The 20,981-nt window shown below is 41.3% G+C and overlaps 1 protein-coding gene across 1 annotated transcript; it reads right to left on the bottom strand.

Moving 5' to 3' along the window:
- Window positions 1–2,154: 2,154 nt before the first annotated feature.
- LOC311059648 (polyunsaturated fatty acid 5-lipoxygenase-like) lies at window positions 2,155–20,588 on the bottom strand. The gene is made up of 14 exons (XM_084077662.1): window positions 20,327–20,588; window positions 14,569–14,767; window positions 13,841–13,922; window positions 13,605–13,727; window positions 11,726–11,832; window positions 10,719–10,891; window positions 9,486–9,632; window positions 7,257–7,460; window positions 7,044–7,130; window positions 5,755–5,933; window positions 4,560–4,681; window positions 3,954–4,054; window positions 3,417–3,587; window positions 2,155–2,892 (listed from the first exon to the last, which is right to left on the bottom strand). The coding sequence occupies exons 1-14, from the start codon at window positions 20,474–20,476 to the stop codon at window positions 2,713–2,715; spliced, it is 2,025 nt and encodes a 674-aa protein (XP_083933788.1). The 5' UTR covers window positions 20,477–20,588; the 3' UTR covers window positions 2,155–2,712.
- Between the last annotated feature and the right edge of the window lie 393 nt (window positions 20,589–20,981).

The raw sequence follows: 20,981 nt of genomic DNA, 5'->3' as shown, positions 1-20,981 counted from the left end.
GCTGAAACCGCAGCGAGGACAGGCCTTCACTCGGTAGAACCAGTAAACACTAGAAACATACCCTTCATTTTAAAATAAATGGGACCATAATTTACCAAAACGCATATCATGGTGATCATCTCTCTGAGATGATCAACATGTTGCCACTTGCACTCGTTTCTCAAAGCATTTGCTCATATGGGTGTGAGTGCTACAGGCCTCAAGTCGTTTAATCCGGTTACTTTGCTCTTTTTCGGGATCGGGATGATGGTTGCTGTTTTGAAGCATGATGGGACTTTGCCCTCACGGAGGGATTGGTAGACAATATCTGTGAAAACACCCGCTTGCTGCCTTGCGTGTGTTGATGCGCCGTAAAGCCAAGCATACATCTCTAGACATGGTGTGTCATTCATCTGAGTCTGAGGCTGCTCAACTAAGCTAAATTCCATCACTGAGGTGTGAACTGCAGTCCCATCGTTGTGACTCCTCTCTGTGTGTTATGAAGGAGGGATAACACACAGTGGAGTGTATGACCTGAGTCTAGGAAAATTGGGACTCGCTCCTTCAATAAACGCTCAAGTGTCAACTCTTGTCACATTGTTTACAGTGGAAACGTTTTTCTCCAGTGTGGATACGCAGGTGTGTCTCAAGAGAACTTAAATAACTGAAACTCTTGGAACATTGTTTACAGTAGAAAGGTTTTTCTCCTGTGTGGAAACGATGGTGTCTCGTCAGGTCACACGACTGAATGAAACACTTGCCACACTGTTTACAGCAGTACGGTCTTTCTCCAGTGTGGAAACGCTGGTGTCTTGTCAGGTCCCACGACTGCATGAAACTCTTGTCACACCGTTTGCAGTGTAAAGGTTTTTCTCCAGTGTGGATACGCTGGTGTGCCTTCAGATTACCTGACTCATTAAAACTCTTGCCACACTGTTTACAATGGAAAGGTTTTTCTCCAGTGTGGAGACGCTGGTGTGCCTTCAGAGTATGTAACATACTGAAATCTTTGTCACACAGTTGACAATGGAAAGGCTTTTCACCAGTGTGGATACGCTGGTGTCTCTCTAGGAAACTTAACTGACTGAAACTCTTCTCACACTGTTTACATATGTGAATTGTCTTTCCTGTGAACGTCATCTGAGGTGTTTTGACTTCTCTTGGTTGAGCTAAAAGCTTGCTAAACTGTTGATGACTCTGAGATGTTGGTTCATCTGTGTCGTCACCTTGTTTCTGGCTGGTAATATAGCTGGTGTTGGTGTTTTGCTGACAGGCTTCTGAGGTGATCTATCCATTGCTTTCTGGTCTATCTGTCTTCGTCTCTGTCTCTATCATTCTCTCACTGTCCCTAAGACAATTTCTCAAAGCCACTGTATTGCATTCCACAGGCAACGTCACACCTTTTATAGACTGAGCAGAGCTCTGGTCTGATGTACCACACAGTGCAGTTCGTGTGTGAATGTCCTGAACTTGCCACTTTCTTACTACTGGCCTCGATCTCCATATTTGCAGATAACCCAGTTATGGTCTTATAGATACAATGGACCACCATGGAAACATTTTTGTGTTATCCTTTTAGAATAACCTTGACTGTACTACCTGTACTGTTAATAATCATGTTAATAAAGTATTCTATCAATCAATCAATGTTGGGAATGCATGCCCCATTCACTTACTGTATGCAATACCTGTTGTATCCATTGCCAGAGTACCATCTGTCTGTCTGTGTCCCTTTTATGCCCATATATGGAGATTTCTGAATCTGTCTGTGTCCCTTTTATGCCCATGTATGGAGTTCTGTGTGATGCATGCCCAAATATGGAGTACAGGCCAGTCTATGACGTCAGTACTCTGACCCCATATATATGGGGTATATATATATCCGCCGATCCAACCGACTTCCCACTCAGCTCATGACTCCCTCGAGTCCTCAGCGTTATGCATGCCGAGTTTAAAGTTGATCGTTTGGGAAGTTCTCAAGATATGCTGGTGACACGCACGCACGCGCACACACACACACACACACACACACACACACACACACACACACACACACACACACACACACACACACACACACACACACACACACACACACACACACTTTGTGAACTTTATTTTGTGAATGTATAGTGTGAATGGTTGGCCGATGACTCAAGGCTCCAACAAGTCCATAAATACAGTTTTGGGGTATTTTATTTGGGATTATTAACATGCAAGCTGTCAAAAAAATATACAAAAGTAAACAATAAGACTGACCAAAAGCTCAAAAGTTCCAAAAAATAGGAAATAAGGAATAAACACTTGATGGCTAAACTATAAGGAAAAACAACTAACCAAAACGCAGGCTGTCTAAAGGCCCGGCAGCTCTTCCCTGGTGTTGTCACCTTCAAGCCCCATGCAAACCTGAACTCTCCACACCCACATCAATGTTTTTCCAAATAATTTTCAATACATACAATTCACTACATATTTCAGGCAAAATTTCAAGAAAAATGCAAAATAACAGGAACAAACACCCCTCCTCTACAGGATTCAAATAATGAAAATAAAAAAGTAGCAGATCTACAAGCTCAAAAAGTGACGCTTCGTGCTGCATTTCGAGCTTGCGGATACTTTTGTGTGACGCTGTAGTATGATCAAGTACCGCATTCATTTATGAAAAAACACAAACAATTAGAATATGGAGAGAAGAGGTTTCTCAGGACGTAGATGGGACCCAATAATCATCCCTCACAGAGCAACACTGTTGGGGATTTGATCAGGGGAGAGATAGTTGAAGGGCATACTCTTTCCCTCATTCCTTTGTGTGATGCCACAACCGATGTCCGCTAGCTCCTTCCTGAAGGTGTCCATGGCCTGCTTCACTGGCTTCTCAATGAAGTGCTCATCGGGGTACATGCCTAGATACAGCTGAGGGATAAACCACAAATTGACCTTATTTTAGGCCAGCAGTTCTCAAACTTTTTTGTGCAAATCTCCCATCTGAAAAAGCCTTGTGCCAGGGACACCCAGAGGAGAAGATTTGTGTAAAAACAATAAATAACATGAATTCAAAATGTTCCAAACATTTTGAATAAAAACTAGAAAATGTGCTCATCGGAGCACAGGTCTCCGCCAGTACTGTTCCTGATCAATCCTGTCTTACCTCACTTCAAAAGATATAAATGATCTTTTGAAGTGACACACCTATTTATCGGACTCTCTTTCATCATGCGTCTCGCTAGCCAATCAAAGCACACCCTTTCAACATATTGTCACGTGTCACGTGAAGCTTGACCAATGTTAGCTTGGTGGACACACGGAAGGACGAGAACGAAAACATAGTCTCCTGGCGGAGACAAAAATAGCAGATATGCAAGCTTGCAGAGCGGCACAAAGTGAAGATGTCATAGAACAACTGTGCTAATAGTGTATGTACAATACGTTTAGTATACCTCATTGTCCTGGTACTGCGTGAGGGCCCAGATGGCCCCCAGGTGCCAGCAGGAGCGCCCGCGGTCTGGCAGGCTATCCATGATTAGCTTCACGTCTGCCACCCCCTTCTTCATGGGAGGGGGCTTACGCATGGTGGAGGGGGCGTTGGGGATCCAGGAGCACCAGTCATACTGAAGCACACACAGGGAATGTATCACTGCCTATACTCCCTGCTACTAGCAGGGGTTCCCAAACCTTTTAAGCTCGATACCCAAAATTGGTGCCTCGCTGGGACCCTAACAAAAAAAAATCATTATGAAAATGGCTGATCTACAAGTTCGCATCGTGAAGCGTTGTGAGCTTAAGGATTGTAAATAGAAAAGTATGTTTTACTTACAGTCTCTGGTGAACCAAAAAGTAGCAGCTTCTTAACCTGATCATTACCATTCTTGCAGTCCATCTAATGTAACACTTCTGTTTGAATTGACAGGTTGCTATGGTAAAAAAGGTGTTTGTATGAGCTCATATGACTTTCCGCTTTCTTGTAAAGAACTCACCTGTCCAGAGTTGATGGCTGAGTGCTGGGCTGACGCTGTGAAGATGGCCACTGTCACATACTCTGTGAGCTCCTCACGTGTCTTCAACGACTTGGGAAACTCTACACATTGGCAGAAACAAATGAGAGATGTGGGCTTGCATCGTTGCATCATTCAGACATTGACTGTAATGACTGACCGGCCGATTGCCCAGTGCAAGTCAGAAAAATGTGTTAAAAGGAAAGGCATTAAATTAAAGACGGGCAGACAGACGTGTGCTAGCAGTAGGAGTTAATGGGTTTGAATTATACTGTAGTATGCTAGTAGGACCAAATGGGTTTGAATATGATGAGCTATCTTATGAAGATCTGTTTCCTACAGTACATTTCCAGTCTGTCCTCCCTGTACAGTACACACCATTGTCAAACAAACCAATGACATATTGAAAGTGGAATGCTACAGGCTTTGAACACGCACGCGCACAAGCGCACACGCACGAGCGCACGCACACGCACACACACACACACACACACACACACACACACACACACACACACACACACACACACACACACACACACACACACACACACACACACACACACACACACACACACATGCACCCACCACAGTAGTGGAAGTCCTGCAGGCCACAGCTGACCACGTCTTTAACAAAGGCCTGTATCTCCTCGTCTCCCTGCACTGTTTCATCACTGCAGTAGTAGATGTTCACCACAGCTGACACAAAGCTGCAAGAGGACAACAACAAAATAATACTGTCACATTCTCTATAACAGTGGTTGTCAAACATTTTCATGTCAAGGACCCCCAAATTGATATGTATTTGGCAATGTATTTGACCCCCATCGGAAAGATGTTGTGCCAGGGACCCCATGACAGAATATTTGAGTAAATATATATGTGTGTATATTCCAAATTCTTCACAATTCTTCAAGATTCTCGAAAATAGCAGATCTACAAATTTGGTTATTTAGAATAACCGTATAAAAAACAGGATTAAAGTGGTTAAACTGACTTTGATGCTACAGTATTATAATAGGCTATAAAAACACATTTTGCTGGGCACCCTCTGAACCCCATGCACAGAAACCCCCTCAAGGACTCTTGGAAGTCACTTTGAGAATCACTGGTCTATAGCATTCTTTTCCTCTGTGTTTCTCCGTGCTTAAACCTTGTATCTCGATATTCTCCACAACTTGTGATGTTTTTATTCTTTAATGAATGCACTACTTCGTCGTATGCAAAAGCAACACAAATAACAAATCTACAAGCACTTTATTATAATGAAATCAAATGAAATCAAATCAACTGCACTGGATGAATTTTCTCCTATTTCTTAAGTTGAAAATGAACGGTTTTGGTTTCTACCCGACAGCGACGATATGAAGGTGTAATAGGCTCTATTCACAGCAGCCATATTATGAAGACATTCACAGGTGTTACCAATGATATAATGTAGGCTCTGTTCCATTCTGGTCAAACAGAGTCAGGGTGTTGATATTGTGCATGTTGGCCCACTGGAAACACTCTGTTACACCTGTGGGTCTACAGTTGGGGTCCAGGGACCCTCATGGGCTTCCAAATGGCCCCTTACAGGTGTGTAACTCTGAGAGTGTACAAATGGAACCAAATGGACCCGTAAGGGTCCATTTGGTTCCATTTGTACACTCTCAGAGTTATGGGGCTCGTGGAAACCACTGTGCTACACTTAATGGAACAGAGCCTTCATTAGTATCATTGGTAACACCTGTCATAATGTCTTCATAATATGGCTGCTATGAATAGAGCCTATTGGTCACACCTCTTAATAGCTTCCCACACTCTGTAGCCATCGTCTCTGTAGAAGTAGGTAGGCAGCTCCTCTGTGTTGTCCATGCCGCGGGCTTTGATGCCGTCGGGGAAGCACAGCGATCTAAAAGATAATGACGTCATTCCCTTCCGGATCAGTTGAATATGGCCGCCTCCGCCAGTGCCATTTGCCTAGGTGAGAAAACAGGAGGATATAGACGTGATTCAATATTTCACTCATCGTCCCGCCAACAAACGTTTTTATTCCAAGGACCCCCAAATTAATACGTATTTATCCGCGGACCTCATCTGAAATTATTTTGTGCCAGGGGCCCCCATACAAGATTTGCGTTGTTAAAATATTCCAAATTGTTCACAATATTTCAAGATGTTTTAAAAACAGCAGATCTACAAGCTCACAGCGCAATACGATGCGTTGTGAGCTTGTAGCCTACATCGGCTACTTTCAAATTTAAAGTTAAAGTGGCTAAACTGATTTTGACGCTATATTAACACATTTTGCTGGGGAAACTGGGTCCAAGTCCAGGGGTCCCTGGACCCCACTTTGAGAATCACTGGGTTAACAGACATCAAGATCAATACCATCAGAGTAGACGTTGCCATGTTGTTTTGTGCCTTGAGATGTGAACCACTAGTGAGGCACTAGAGAAAACGCCATGGAGTCAGAGAAGTCAGGGCGTTCATCCTAGAAACTGCCAGTTAGATTATGAGATCTGATATTTTGGTCTGAAAGTGATAGATCATCATGGGTCACGTACATGGGTTCATCTATCTGGGAAGGGAACATGACTGCGATCAGAAAGTTTCATGGCAATCTTGTTCGATTTTGAGATTTAGTGTGTGCAATAGGACATTCTGGCCTCAGGGTGGCAGTAGAGGAAAGTACATTGTGTAATCAAAATACTGTCTGGGAGCATGCTCATTGAGTGCCACTGAGTTTCATGGCACACTGCCATTTGATTTTGAGCTTGTAGATCTGATGTTTTTGAAATCTTGACACATTTTGTGCAAGTGTAAATTCTGGCCTAATGGTCGTGGTAGAGGAAAGGCCAATGGGTCAACACAAATCAGCAGGAGATTTGTATGGAGTTCATGAAGGTTCCACTTAAATTCTGCAGTTTAACAGAATATGTTTTGGGGGATCAAAGTAGCTATCCTCAGAGCCCTGATGCTAAGCTAAAAATCAATTGACCTTAACAAAGACAACCAACATTATTAAATAATTATTTCTCGTCGTCTCCATAAGGGAGACGTTATCTCTTGAATTGTACATTTGCTCACCTTGTCAAAAATGCCATCCTCACCGATGAGCTGCTCTCTGGCCTTGGTGTTGATGGCGATGGTGAAACGAAAGTGTGGGATAAGTAGCTAGAAGAAGGCAATCAATCAATCAATCAATCAATCAATCAATCAATGAATCAATCAATCAACCAACCAAACAAACAAATATGTATCTATGCAGAATGAGATGAATCCAAGGGGGAACATCCTTACTTTATAGACAGGGTGCACCGCAGGAAGCTGCCTGTAGAGGGCGATAGCAAACACCTCAGAGATGAGGTGGGTCCTCAGCAGGTGCGTGACGTTCTGGTGGATCTGGAAGTCGGAGGAGCGGACCCACATCTTAGCCAGCAGCCAGTCATACTGAGCATCACTGGGCAGGAACATGGGATTGTCCTCCCCTGGTGTCTGTCCCAGCTGAGCGATGGCAGAGGGATACGATGGTGGAGAAAATGAAAATAGAGGAAAAAAAACTAAGATGTTATTATGTTATGTTATGTTTTTTTTTGTTTGACATGGACATCATAATTACACTGGACAGACCAGATGCATTGCTTGAGTGTTCTAGCACAAGTGCTAATTGTCCACAGGAGGCTTTTCTCAGCAGAATAACTCTATAATCTAAAAAACAATCAAATACAGGGATCACTATATTCAAAAGCAGACTCAATACATAAACTTTAAAACAAAGGCAGCATAATCATACCAATAAACCAGTCAACATCTATTTATGCCATAATCATAATCTGTTTTTATTGTCCCATAGAGATATTCTATTTCACAGTCTGTTCAACAGAAAGAAACACAACAACATAACACAATACAACACAACACCAAGACAATACATAAAGTCCCCAGGATACACAAACCAATATCAGTAAGGCAGTTAGTTTAGTGGAGCAATGGCTGAGTGGACTCAAAACATACCTTTTTATCAGAGCTTTTTCTTAGGTATTTTATTTAGTCCCCCCCCCCTCCACCCCAAGAAAGGGTCTTCTTTTTGCTGAATTCTTTTTTAGTTGGTTTTGCCCTGCTTTTATTATTTATCTATTTTTCATTTATTTGTAAAACCCTGTAGCACTTTGGGATTTCCAAGTGCGTTATAAATAAAATGTATTATTATTGTTATTATTACTATTATTAAAACTCCTACTAAAACAAACGTTTTGCCATTTCAAAGTTCTGTATTTCCGTCCGGATGGCATGATTAGTGATGGTTGAGGGGATGATCATTTAATATTGTGTGCACTGTTGCTTTGATTTTAACCATAATTTGAGTCCCCTGTTAAAACATTGTCATTCAGTCTCTGAGACAAGCAGATGGCAGAGTACAGAGAACACAATATTTTGACAATATTTTCAATAGAGTTGTAACGTTATCACTGCACAAACAAAACCATCCTCGGCTCATAAATTTGGACACAATCATCTAATGTGAAACTGACTAGAAATCAATGAATGACTTTAAATGCAAATGTTTGTTCTTCTCCCAACCCCCAGTAATAGAGTGATTGCAAAACTAGATCATATGTCTCCCAGACAGAGAGGATTATCCAATTGGCACGCATTTTTTTAAAATTTGTTTACGCTAGTAATTTGTGGATGGTGGCAGGGGAACAGACATTTTGACAAAGGCAACATTTGCAAATGGAGGGGAAGTACAATGTTAGTTTATTTTCAATTTAGTCATTACGCCAATTCCTAAGTCCCCATGTATTCTGGTCCCTTTGTCATTTCTAACTCCTACAGTTGGTCCTAGGGAGAGCAAACACAACCACCTGCCTCCGATACAAAGGAACTCGTCAAGGCCACTTCTTCTTTTTTTTGTTCATCACAGTTTTATCAGACACGTCCACCTCCTACTGTATTCACCTGTTTCCTAGGCTGTGTGTTTTCCACTTCCTGTCGGATTTCATTGGATATCATTAGTCATCTGACCAGTTTCATTGGATTTCATTGGATCAAATCGACAGGAAGTGGAACACACACAGGAAGTGAAAAGCCTAGTTAAACAGGTGAATATAAGCCAATTTAACGTCAAACTCCATCTGAACCATGCTAGGCTCATTGAAAACACATGGTCCTGGTTCTGGTGACTTCTAATGTTTTTCAGTTACTTTCTTTGTTATTTATCTTAGATTTTATTTTTATTTAAGGAAATAATCATGAAATAAAAGTAATTGAAAAACAAAAAACATGGCCCCCTAAGGCAGAAATGCACTTCTTAATTCACCCTTACTTTAACCACTTAAACCCCAGCATCCGAAAAATAGCAGATGGACAAGCTCCCAGCGCGTCGCGCAAACGGACAATGCACTCCGCTCAACCACGCGGGTTAAGGTGGTTAAAAGAACGAGTAGAAAATCGGAGGATGTGTGGCAGTGTGCAGCTGCCCCAGGAATGCCATGCTAAGAACACCGGTGACTGACGTATAGCACCCACCTGTATGGCCAGCGGCATCATGTTGTTGTGAGCGTTCCTGTAGAGCAGACAGATGGGAGCTGACAGGTACTGCTGGGTGTCTGGGTCTGTGCTGTTTGCACTGATGTCTTCTAACATCTCATAGTCTGCTATGTAGATGTTACCTGCCTGAAAACATACTTTAAATAGTTTGTGTGTGTTCCAAAAATCGTCGCTGTCGGGCAGAAACGTCTTATCTCCATATTCAAACTTTTTGTGTTTTTTTGTAAATGAATGCCCTACTTGATCAATGTTACATGAAAGCATCAAAAGTGGCAGATCTGCAAGCTCGAAACGCGGCGCGAAGCGACGCGTTTCAAGCTTGTAGATCTGCTACTTTTGATGTTTTTGAATTTAAATCCTGAAATTAACAGTTTTGGACATATGAGGTTTCCACCTGTCAGAGACGATATGTTTTGAGTCTTGTTAGATTTGGCCATGCTGTATTGTTTCTCCCTCGAAGCAAAAACAAAATCAAAAGGACATCTTATGATCACATCATCACATAACTGCTGATCAAGTTAATAAATTAAATATGTGCATGCAATTCAGCAGTACGTCATCTTCATCCTCGTCACAGGGCAGCTGTATTGAATTAGTGCAGCTGCAGTCAATCTAAGTTCAAAAGGGCCTAACCAAGGATAAATTGCAATAGTAATGTGTCATAGTTTTTATTGGTCATAAAACCCTCCTATTGTAGGAGGGAAACCCTAACACTTGTAAAATACTCCAGGTCATAACCCAGCATTTGTATGCAGAAAATACCACCATGGTAGATGACTGAACGAACAGCTGCAGTTTGGCTACAGGACATGGAGATGATGGACCTAGTCTGAGCATTCATCATATCGAAGAAAACTGCAAATTGGGATCTGCATCCAGGATTGTCTGCAATGATCTATTTCCAGGGGTTATTACTGCAAGTAATTGAAGAACCACTCAAGAACCATTCATCCCAACAATTTTACACTGCACTTCCTAGGGGTCCTGAGCAATACACCTGCCAAATGTCAACTTAAAACAGTGTTCGGTTTTCGAGAATATTGCCACTAGGGCAAATGGTGGCAATTTAGAATTTCTGGATTTTCCCTTCATACAATTCTTTAAAATTGTGTGTGCGCGTGCGCGTGCGTGCGCGTGCTTTCACCTCAGAAAGAATTATAGATATCAAAATGAGTGAAAGAGATCTGAATAGAGAGTTGTAGCCTACTGTACCTCTATCTCCTGCTCCAGAGTCATGTTTCTCTCCAGACATGCAGTCACCATCTCATGGCTGACGGGGAACTTGTCTGGGAGCTTGAGGCATTTTTGGATCACTACTGGGTTACAACCATTCAGGAACTGGTAACCAAACAGCGAGTCCTCCTTCCAGTGTTCCATCACGTACTCTGCACATACAACAACAGAATAGAATAGACCTTTGTCACCTTTTGACAGATGCTACTTTTTTCTATGCTGCATGTTTTTGTATGTTGGTTACAATTACGGTTACGTAAGGTAAGGTAAGGTAAGGTAAGGCAAGGCAAGGTAAGGTAAGGTAAGGTAAACTTTATTGTCCACAATGGGAAATTTTGCTTGGCCTGCCACCCCTGCTGCAGCCCCACAAACCTTGTACAATCAGTCCTATTTCAAAGCATCGTTTAACAGTTTAATTAACACAGGTACCAATGAGTATTTCATTCTATTTAAGCCGCTTTTGGGTATACCTACCCTGCACCTTATACCAGAGGGCATCAGATCACACCCATCATACAGAACCTCTGTATGATGTACATCTCTATTTTTTTTAGCTTGTCTTAATGTAAGCCTGCTACTGGGAGCTGTCTTACACTCTTCCCTGCAGTGCAGTCTGCATCAGTTGGAATTTGGACCTCAGTTGCACTGAGCGATTACCAAACCAAACTGTGAAGCCAAATCTGACGAGGCTTTCCAAGGCAGATGCTATAGGTTTGATGGTTACCTGGTATCCTACTTTATCTGAGGCACAACATTGTTCCCTCTGCACTCTATTTATGTGAGTATTTACCCTGTTGTTTGTAGAGTTCAAGCTTACTCTGCTTATTCTAATCTGAAACGTGCACTTTAAGTCTCTCTGGACCAGAGCATCTGCTAAATGCTGTAAACTGTAGATATAGCAGCATGTAGAAATCTAAAGAATGGCATTAGCGAAATACCTATTCAGTTTTGAGATTAAGTGTGATTTATAAAGATCAGAGTCTGACCTGAGATCGTGTTTTTGATTCTCACAAAGATGTGTTCAAAATCAGTGAAGTCGTCCCAGGAGGACTGGAACATGTCTATGAACTGGTTCAGAAACAGGTTCTCTATTCTGTAAGGAAGAATGGATGTCATCATAATCATCATCATCATCACATTAAACACTTCGTACAGTGATCCTCAACCTTTTGAATTCCAAGGACCCCCAGTTTGATATGGATAGGCCACAGACCCCCATTTCTACACTTCGTGCCACCCTGCGAGCTTGTACTATTTGTGTGTGTGTATTTTTGAACATTTTTAAAACATTGTGAAAGTGTGAGAACTACTGATTTAGAAGGCATTTGTAGAATCGGCTCTTAATGGGTTAACTCTGAGAGTGTTATTCCTAAATAGTGAGATTTCCACACATTGTGAGCCTGCAGATGTGCTATTTTCAATTTGAACATTTCTGAATGTGGTTAAAATGTGTGAAGTTATTCAAGTGGCTTAAGTCGTTAATAGGCTGAAAAACATATGTGGGTCTTGGGATTCACATGTGGATCTTGGACTTCATCAGCCTGTGACATCAGTCACGTACAGTATGATGTCATTGAATATCCAAATTTTGGCATGGTTTCAGCCTGATCAGAGCCCCATTAACTTCCATTAAAAAAATAAAAGTTTAATTTAATTTAAAAAAAGTAACACTATATGGGAAAATGGAGTGGGGGTAATTCTGTATCCATACAAAATTTGACGCTGATCGGCCCGGCGGTTTGTGAGATTAACCCCAGACAGACAGACAGACAGACAGACAGGCAGGCAGGCAGGCAGGCAGGCAGGCAGGCAGGCAGGCAGGCAGGCAGGCGCGCACACAGACAGAGGTTAGTTCTCACTGTCGAAAACAACACAACACCGGGTGTGAGCTGCCTATAGTCTGGAGCAGTGGCGTCGTTAGGGGTGGGCTTCGGTGGCTATAGCCACCAATGTTTTATCCAAAGCCACCAATAAAAAAAAATAAAAAAAAAAAAAATTCAAAGTTTTTTATTTTTTTTTAATTATATATCTATCACCCTAACCTAACCCTACCCCTAACACCGAAATAAAGTAACAAAAAACGGGGAAAAAAGCACCGAAATCCGCGAAAAAAAACGCATGCATGTGCCCGTTGCCTGCGGGGCTAAGCCCCCGACCTAGTAGAGACCTAGCGACGCGTCTGGTCTGGAGGACCTCTACACCCAGCACCGCCTCAGTAGATCCCTGAGGATCATTAAGGATCCCACCCACCCACACAAAAGCGTGTTCTCCCCTCTGCAGTCCCAGAGGGTAAAGGAGTACAAGATCCTCAAAGGAACAGTTTTTTCCCCCCAGATTATTAAACAAAAGGAAAAAACGACTGTGCAATTACACTCGTTCACACATGCACTTTGGTTTTACTGCTTTTATTGTGTGCTTTTAGGTTGTGTCTTTTTCTATAATCCTTTTTAAGCTGTTGTTTGTTTTTATGTAGTGGAGCTTTCCAGTTTAAGATTTTCACATGCATGTACCTGCATCTAATTGACAAAACTAAAACTGAATGTGAATCAGTATAGCAGTACAGTGCAGTGTACAGATTGGAAGCAGGAATCAAATGTAAATGAGTTTGCACAAGCACAATCCATAAGCTGGAAATCATTTGAAAAACTTAAATCAATTTGAAGTTTTTCTAATTGATTACAATAGATTTCGTTGTAGTAGTAGGACTAGTACTAGGACTTTCCAATAAAGTCGGGATTGTCATAGGACCCACAAATCGGGTATCAGTCGGGCTCCAGTATCAACAGTGTTCAAAGGTGCCAGCTACCGTTCTTTGGTCTGCTCACGTTTCAGTTCAGCTAGCAGAGTGATGAAGGCAGTACGTACGCTTTACTGTAGTTCAGTTTGAAGTCCACGTCTTTGTCACTGTTGAACTGGATGTCCCGAGGCAGGTCACTGTACTCTTTAGCATCAATGCTCATAGGGAAGCCTGGTTGCCACTCACTCCATCTAGTAGGATTAAAGGAGCAGTTTGGTGCTGAACATTGTAACTAAAGCGTTAAAGGAGCACTTCAACCACTTTCCTGGATTCAAGTTCTTTGGAAAGTAAACGTGGATCTTGCCTGTACACTTTTCGCCTCCATTCCACTTCCTTATGCCGGTGTTGCTTTCCCTGTGTTGTGTTATCGTCCTGTGGCAAACGTGCTAAAACACAGATAACAAACACATGTTTAGACTAGTATATAAAACATTTCAGACAGTGTATGTATGTATTTTAATCTGCTGCAGCCAGATTGAAATACAAGCTGCAGCCAGAGACCGGCATGACCTACAGAAAAGTTTAAAACGGGACACTTTCATGTATAAAGGGCCATTCACACCAAGCACAATACAGTAACTATAATTATGTGTGATAATTGCGTGAGATAATTGCTTGAGATAATTACGTGAGTGTCCAGTCCACACTGATAAACAATAACAAAACAGTGACACCAAACACGTACTGCTCAACCCAGTTGTGTCAGAGCCCACACGGAGGGGGAGAGAGACAGAGATCTCTGTGGTGCTGAAATACACATGCAAGGCTATAGATAATCTGACTCTGATTATTTGCATTAGCCCCCCACCCCCGCTGGTGTGACCGGCGCTTATCATGGACATTGTCTTAACTGGTCTCTGCAATAACGCACGATTTACATTTCGTTTCTATTGTTTGTACCGGTGGGCACACAAACACTACTGTGGCCATAGGGGGTACCATGGTAAAATGGCCCTATAGGAGGGGGGCCTGTTAGGCATGGACCTAAAGACAGGCATACAGTCAGGTATGCAGACATGACTTAAGGACTACCTCGTCCATCACGGAGAACTACTTCCTTGTCGCCCACCAGCCAGCGGAAGCAGGGAAACTCCACGCACTCCTCAGCCGGGGTCTTCACCGTGATGTACCTGCAGTACCAGTCATCCTGCACCCAGTACTTCTTCTTCTCAATCTTCACCATCTCAATGTCACCCAGGTTCTCCCGTACGTCCAGATCATACGAGTCCACCTGCGCACAGGCATTGGCCAAACGGTACATAAAGAATACACTGAGTTACATTTACTTTGTTTGCATTTTTTACTTAAATGTGATGTTTTGTTTTTTTCTTCTATCCACGGCAGGCCCGAACGGCCAGAGGCGGGGATTATGTTTCCGGTGCCGTGAGTGTGTGCGTCTGTCCACCTGTATGTCTATCTGTCTGTGAGCAACTTATCTCGGGCACCGCTGCACCGATCGACACGCACACTCCCAGTAAGACTTAACCTCCACCCCAAATCTTTCAAAATCTTCCTCATGGTGGCGCTTGTAGTGGCATCAATGAAATGGCAAGAGAGAGTATTAGAAGAAAATGTAATCTAGCGCAGTAAAATGTATTCCAGTATGAATATCACAAGTAAATGTCACAAATGGTTATGTAAGGCTCCATAATATTGGCACGCTCAAGAGCCTGTTACGGGAAATAACAAATGTCTCCATCTCAAGAATGGTGTTATCAAGCCAACCTAATTTGACTGTGGGGGCTACATTAAGAACAGGACATGATTTATAGATGTATTGAAAGAGAAAGATGAGGGATAATGACGGTATAAAACCCAACGTCAGGGTAGATGAGCCGCAGACAATCTGTATCATGCTTGCTCTGTCTCTGTAGACTTAACCTCTGCATTGCATAAATAAGCCACGCTTGAGATTCAACATTTTTGTCTCACGACTCTCAATCAGTTCTCTGCAGGAAGAACCCAGCCACAGATATCCACAACACGCTATAACAGGCAGACTTTTTCAAAACACACTTTTAGCTGATGTGTTACAGATGTTGTCCAAAACTCACCCAAATTGGTACACATTATCTCTGTAGTCATGTGATTTAGACCAGTGGACCCCAAACTAGGGGTCAGGACCCCCGGGGTGTCCCCAAAGTATTTTGAGGGGTCCCTAGATGATTATAGCTTAAAGTGTAACATTGTTTTAGCACTCCACAGTAAACAAACCAACATACAGTATAAGTGTGTACAGGGTATCTGCACATTTCTGAACCCTTGCATTCTGTTAGAAAACTGCATCCACTTGTGGTGTTAACGGGTCAAATTTGACCCGTGATTTAAATCAGCCCAAAATACAAAAAATAAATAAAAAATCATTCATTTTTTTCTCCCACCTCATAGCTGACTTGTAATGCATTCATATGATGTTATCTAGCTATAATAGAATAATAGAATAATTAATCATAATAATTAGGACACACTTCCAAAAAATATATATTAAAAAATACATGTTTTCGTTTTTTAACTTTAAAAATTTGTATTATTAAAAATAGTGACACTATGGTGTTAGGGTAATTTTTGATCCGTATAGGCCTACCATAGAAGGTAAAAAGTAATTATTTTTCATGAACTCAAACTTTATTTTACTCCTGATAGCAAATACTAGTCTCTCTCACTCTCAAACATGTAAACATTGAATATTGACAATTTGGGGGAACTTGAGCCACACTTCTCTGCCGGGTCATTTCGGACCCTAACACCACAAGTGTCACTTTTTTTTATAGAGACCATCAGAATGAAGAAAAATCATGATAAATAATTTTGTTGCGTTAAAATGGCTATTTCTGAGGATATCATGAAGCCTCGTTCCAATGTAAAGGGTACTTTTTACCTATTTAAACTTGAAAACGGGTCAAAAATTACCCTAACACAATGGAAGGGTTAAGATCTTATTAATACCAAAATGGTCGAATTGTCAAACATTACATAAGAAAGAGGCAAACATTGTGAAATTACCCTAACACAATGGAAGGGTTAAGATCTTATTAATACCAAAATGGTCGAATTGTCAAACATTACGTAAGAAAGAGGCAAACATTGTGAAAATAGCAGAACTACAAGCTCACAACGCCTCGCACTAGGCGTTGTGAGCTTATAGATCGGCTGTTTTCACAATATTTATCTGTAGAACCTAAAACTAAATGTAATGCCTACAATTCCAAGTACTTGTCAGGATGGGGGGGTCCCCAGTTAAAATATGATTATCTTGGGGGGGTCACGGCCTGAAAGGTTTGGGAAACCTTGATCTAAACGTATCTGTCATATTTTTCTGAATGCCATTCCTTTGGCCATGGTTGGCTTTAAAGGTTTGCGGGAGGGGCCCGTTTTTCACAAAATGTTTTTTTGTTAAAATGCCACAAATCGTGTCCGCATGTCCCATCTGGTGCTTGTTTCTATTGTGCTCATCATATCAGACAATACATTACATATCAACTACAACACTAAAAACAATAGATTCCCCCCCCCAAAAAGGGGGGGGGGGGGGGGTGCAGAGGATGCCACCCACACAGGGCTCCTTCACATGGAGCTCACTGAGGGAGTGCACTGATCACATATAGGAATGTGGTTTAAAGCAGTGGTTCTCAAACGTTTACATATCAAGGACCCCCAAATTTATATTTATTTGGCCGCAGACCCCATCTGAAAATATTTTGTGCAAGGGACCCCCATTCAAGATTTGTGGGTATCAAGAAGACTCACCTCAAAACCAACTCACCTCAGAGGTAGGAATACTCACCCCGGAAGACTCACCTCAGAGGTAGGAATACTCACCCCCAAGATTTTCGGGGGGTAGGAACACTCACCCCATGACCTGAGAAAACTCACCTCGGAAGACTCACCTCAGAGGTACGAATACTCACCCCAATGTTTAAAAAAAGGTAGATCTACCGGCTTGTGAGCTTTCCATTTTCACAGAATGCTTTCATAATGTGAGCTTTCCATTTTCACAGAATGCTTTCATAATGATGTTTAATCCATATCTGGATTAATCCATATCTGGATTAAATTCTTTCTTTGAAGGTATAGAATTAATAAAGTGCTTTAAATAGTGCTTTAAATACAAGGTAGATTTCATCAGAAAAGGTAAAAAGGTAGATCTACCGGCTTGTGAGCTTTCCATTTTCACAGAATGCTTTCATAATGTGAGCTTTCCATTTTCACAGAATGAATGAAAGGTAGATTTCATCAGAAAAGTGAACAAGGAATGCAAATAGCAAATAGCATGGTCATTTGCTATGTGTCTCCAGCTCCACACCTTGCCCCATCCACCTATTAGATATCAAACAATGAATCATTAAGTGGAATGGGATATTAGTGTTAAGTGGTCAACCCCCCTCCTCCCCTTCACTCCTGTGCCCCCATCAAACAAACAAACAAACAAACAAAGGTAGGAACCCAGAGAAATGAACATTCCAATGTCAATGTATGTTGTTAAATTACATTTAGCTAATTAAAGTGCTTTAAATACAAGGTAGATTTCATCAGAAAAGTGAACATTCCAATGTGTATAATGCAAACAAATACTTACTTAACAAAGAAAAATGAAGAAAAACTCCAGTGAAGGTAAAACACAGGTATAATGTTTTGTTTTCTGTGTGAACACATTTGTGAGAAAAGCTTTTGGTAAGCATTATTGAACTTTAGTTACTTTAGTTACTATTAGATATACATTTCACTATTGTAAGCATTATTGAACTTTAGTTACTATTAGATATACATTTCACTATAGTAAGCATTATTGAACTTTAGTTACTATTAGATATACATTTCACTATTGTAAAACATGCATTAAACACTTTTCCCTATTTTTACCTAGGATATTTAGTTACCTACTACTTTGCTGGTATAAATGATAACAGCATAGAACATTGCATTGCACACATGCATTGTTTGAGAACTTTAGTTTTTAGAAATATTACTTTTGGTACATTTTGATGCCTTACTCTTTGTGTGTGTGTGTGTGTGTGTGTGTGTGTGTGTGTGTGTGTGTGTGTGTGTGTGTGTGTGTGTGTGTGTGTGTGTGTGTGTGTGTGTGTGTGTGTGTGTGTGTGTGTATTTTAAACACAAATATATCATTGAACAACATAATTTGGTAATTCTATACCTTCAAAGACAGAATTTAATCCAGTATGGATTAAACGTGTCTCATTATGAAAGCATTCTGTGAAAAAGGAAAGCTCACAAGCCGGTAGATGTGCCTTTTTTAAACATACAGACTTGGTGTAGAGGGGAAAGGTTAAACCCACCCACAAAACAAAAACTCACTGTACATTACACCATTGAGTTTTTCTGGGTGAGTTTTCCTACCCCCGGGGTGAGTGTTCCTACCCCCGGGGTGAGTGTTCCGAGGTGAGTTTTCTCAGGTCCTGAGGTGAGTTTACCCACCCCCCGGGGTGACTGTTCCTACCCCCGAGGTGAGTATTCCTTTTTCAGTTGAGGTGAGTTTGTCTTGAGGTGAGTCTTCTTGTATTCGATTTGTGTTGTTAGAATATTTCAAAAATATTCCCAAATTTTCACTATTTCACCCCATTTTCTTTTTTTTAAATAGCCACTCTACAAGCTACTAAGTTTGTAGATTGTAGATTTTCAAATAGCCTATGTACAGTATATATAGGGTTAAAGTGGTTAAACTGATTTTGATGCTATATTCACTCATTTTGCTGGGGGCCACCTCAAGGACCCCTGGGGTCCCCAGGCCCCACTTTGAGAACCACTGGGTTAAAGGACTTTGAAATCTGATTTACAAAACTCAGTTTACGAGTTTTTTTTTCCATTTCAGGCTTGAGCAACACATTCCAGACCAGAGGGCTGTGGAATGTGTGTGAGCATATGCAAACAATTAGCATTGTTGTTTCCTGTTCTTTCCCTGCCTCGAGGCTACTGTCACTTCTGCGAAACTGAAAAACATGTCAATCTATCATCCTGCATGTCCAATTTATTTTACTGTATCAACCAATAGAGAATATCCCAGTGTAACATATTATTATTATTATTATTTTAAGCAAAGGTCTTCAAATAGTTTACAACTTTACAAATTACATCAATGTAATTTGTCTTTTCCCAAGAGACAAAAAAAGGTAAAAGGACAGACTGTTTTTAGGTGCAAGAGGATTATTTACCCAGGGTAGGTAAGCAAGAGTGCTTTTTTTTAGCAACTCCCTGCTTCACACACACACACACACACACACGCACATGCACACGCGCGCACACACACACACACACACACACACACACACACACACACACACACACACACACACACACACACACACACACACACACACACACACACACACACACACACACACACACACACACACACACACACACGCACACACACACAAAACTGCCCACTCCCATAAGACCACAGTCATATGAGAGTGGCTATAATTGGCTTCGCAAGTCAATTATAGCCAATCGGAATGGAATATGAAACATGAAATATGATACATCTTCATATTACTCTATTTTAGAATAGCTACAGTACAAATAGGGCTGCGTGGTTAATATATGTTTTTGATCCAAATCTGCAGTAACTAAAGTAACTAAAGCTGAAAAGCTGGGGGGAAAAAACTAAAAACATTGCAATCCAAAATACTGCATGTCCATGTCATTTTAATATATCATCCTACATAAAATAGTGAATATTCCAGCGTCATTTTTGCTTTACATTTCTTAAGCAAAGGGAGGCATATGAACATACTGTACCATCACACTTCCATAACATAACATGGCAACTTACCGCCCCCCTCTCGAAGACATTGTACAGAGGTTTGTCCAGCAGTGTTCTGTCGCTGCATCCCTCGGTGCCAAGCAGTGTTATATAGATGTAGTCATCAGTTCCTTCAAACCACTGATTCCCTGTAGCGACAGTTACCGTGTAGGAAGGCATGATGCACAAGACACCTTCAGGTGATGACCCCAGCCTCTGGCACAAAGCTCAGCGTCTGACTGACTGAGACTGAACGAGACAAGTCTTCAAACACTAACAGGCAGTCTGTGCTGCTCCCACCTCCTCATGTTTCTAATCCAGTGGTGGAAAGAAAAAGTACCTTTACTCAAGTAGCCTACTGTGCTTGAGTGCAAATTTGGGGTATACTTTTTTTTTTTTTTACCTTACTTGAGTATTTCTTTTTACTCCAACACAGTAATTTGACATCTTTAGTTACTGGTTGCTTTGCGGATTTAGATTATTAATACAAAACATGCATTAACCATTTAAGCCTCATCGTTTATACTTTGGCTATTCTAAAATAGCCAATCTACATGCTTACTTACAGCTGTGAGCTTGTAGATCAGCTATTTTTGAGAAATAGAAAAGAAAATAGACACATTTTTAAAAGATTTAGTACTTTTGCTTTGGTACTATAAGCATATTTGGGTGCAAATATGTTGGT

The sequence above is a fragment of the Gymnoscopelus microlampas genome, assembly GCF_963454915.1.
Source record: "Gymnoscopelus microlampas genome assembly, chromosome: 2".
In the NCBI taxonomy this organism is placed as follows: Eukaryota; Metazoa; Chordata; class Actinopteri; order Myctophiformes; family Myctophidae; genus Gymnoscopelus; species Gymnoscopelus microlampas.
The sequence above is the reverse complement of the archived record's forward strand: the minus strand, read 5'-3'. Positions and strand labels throughout refer to the sequence as shown.

What these genes read in the sequence shown, in the direction of transcription:
- LOC311059648 (XM_084077662.1), bottom strand. Translation starts at nt 20,476, where the DNA reads ATGCCTTCCTACACGGTAACTGTCGCTACAGGGAATCAGTGGTTTGAA. An exon ending in AATCAAAAACACGATCTCAG is followed by an intron (nt 10,892 to 11,725) that starts GTCAGACTCTGA and finishes TTGTATGTGCAG; the next exon opens with AGTACGTGATGGAACACTGG. An exon ending in CTCTGGAGCAGGAGATAGAG is followed by an intron (nt 9,633 to 10,718) that starts GTACAGTAGGCT and finishes GTATGTTTTCAG; the next exon opens with GCAGGTAACATCTACATAGC.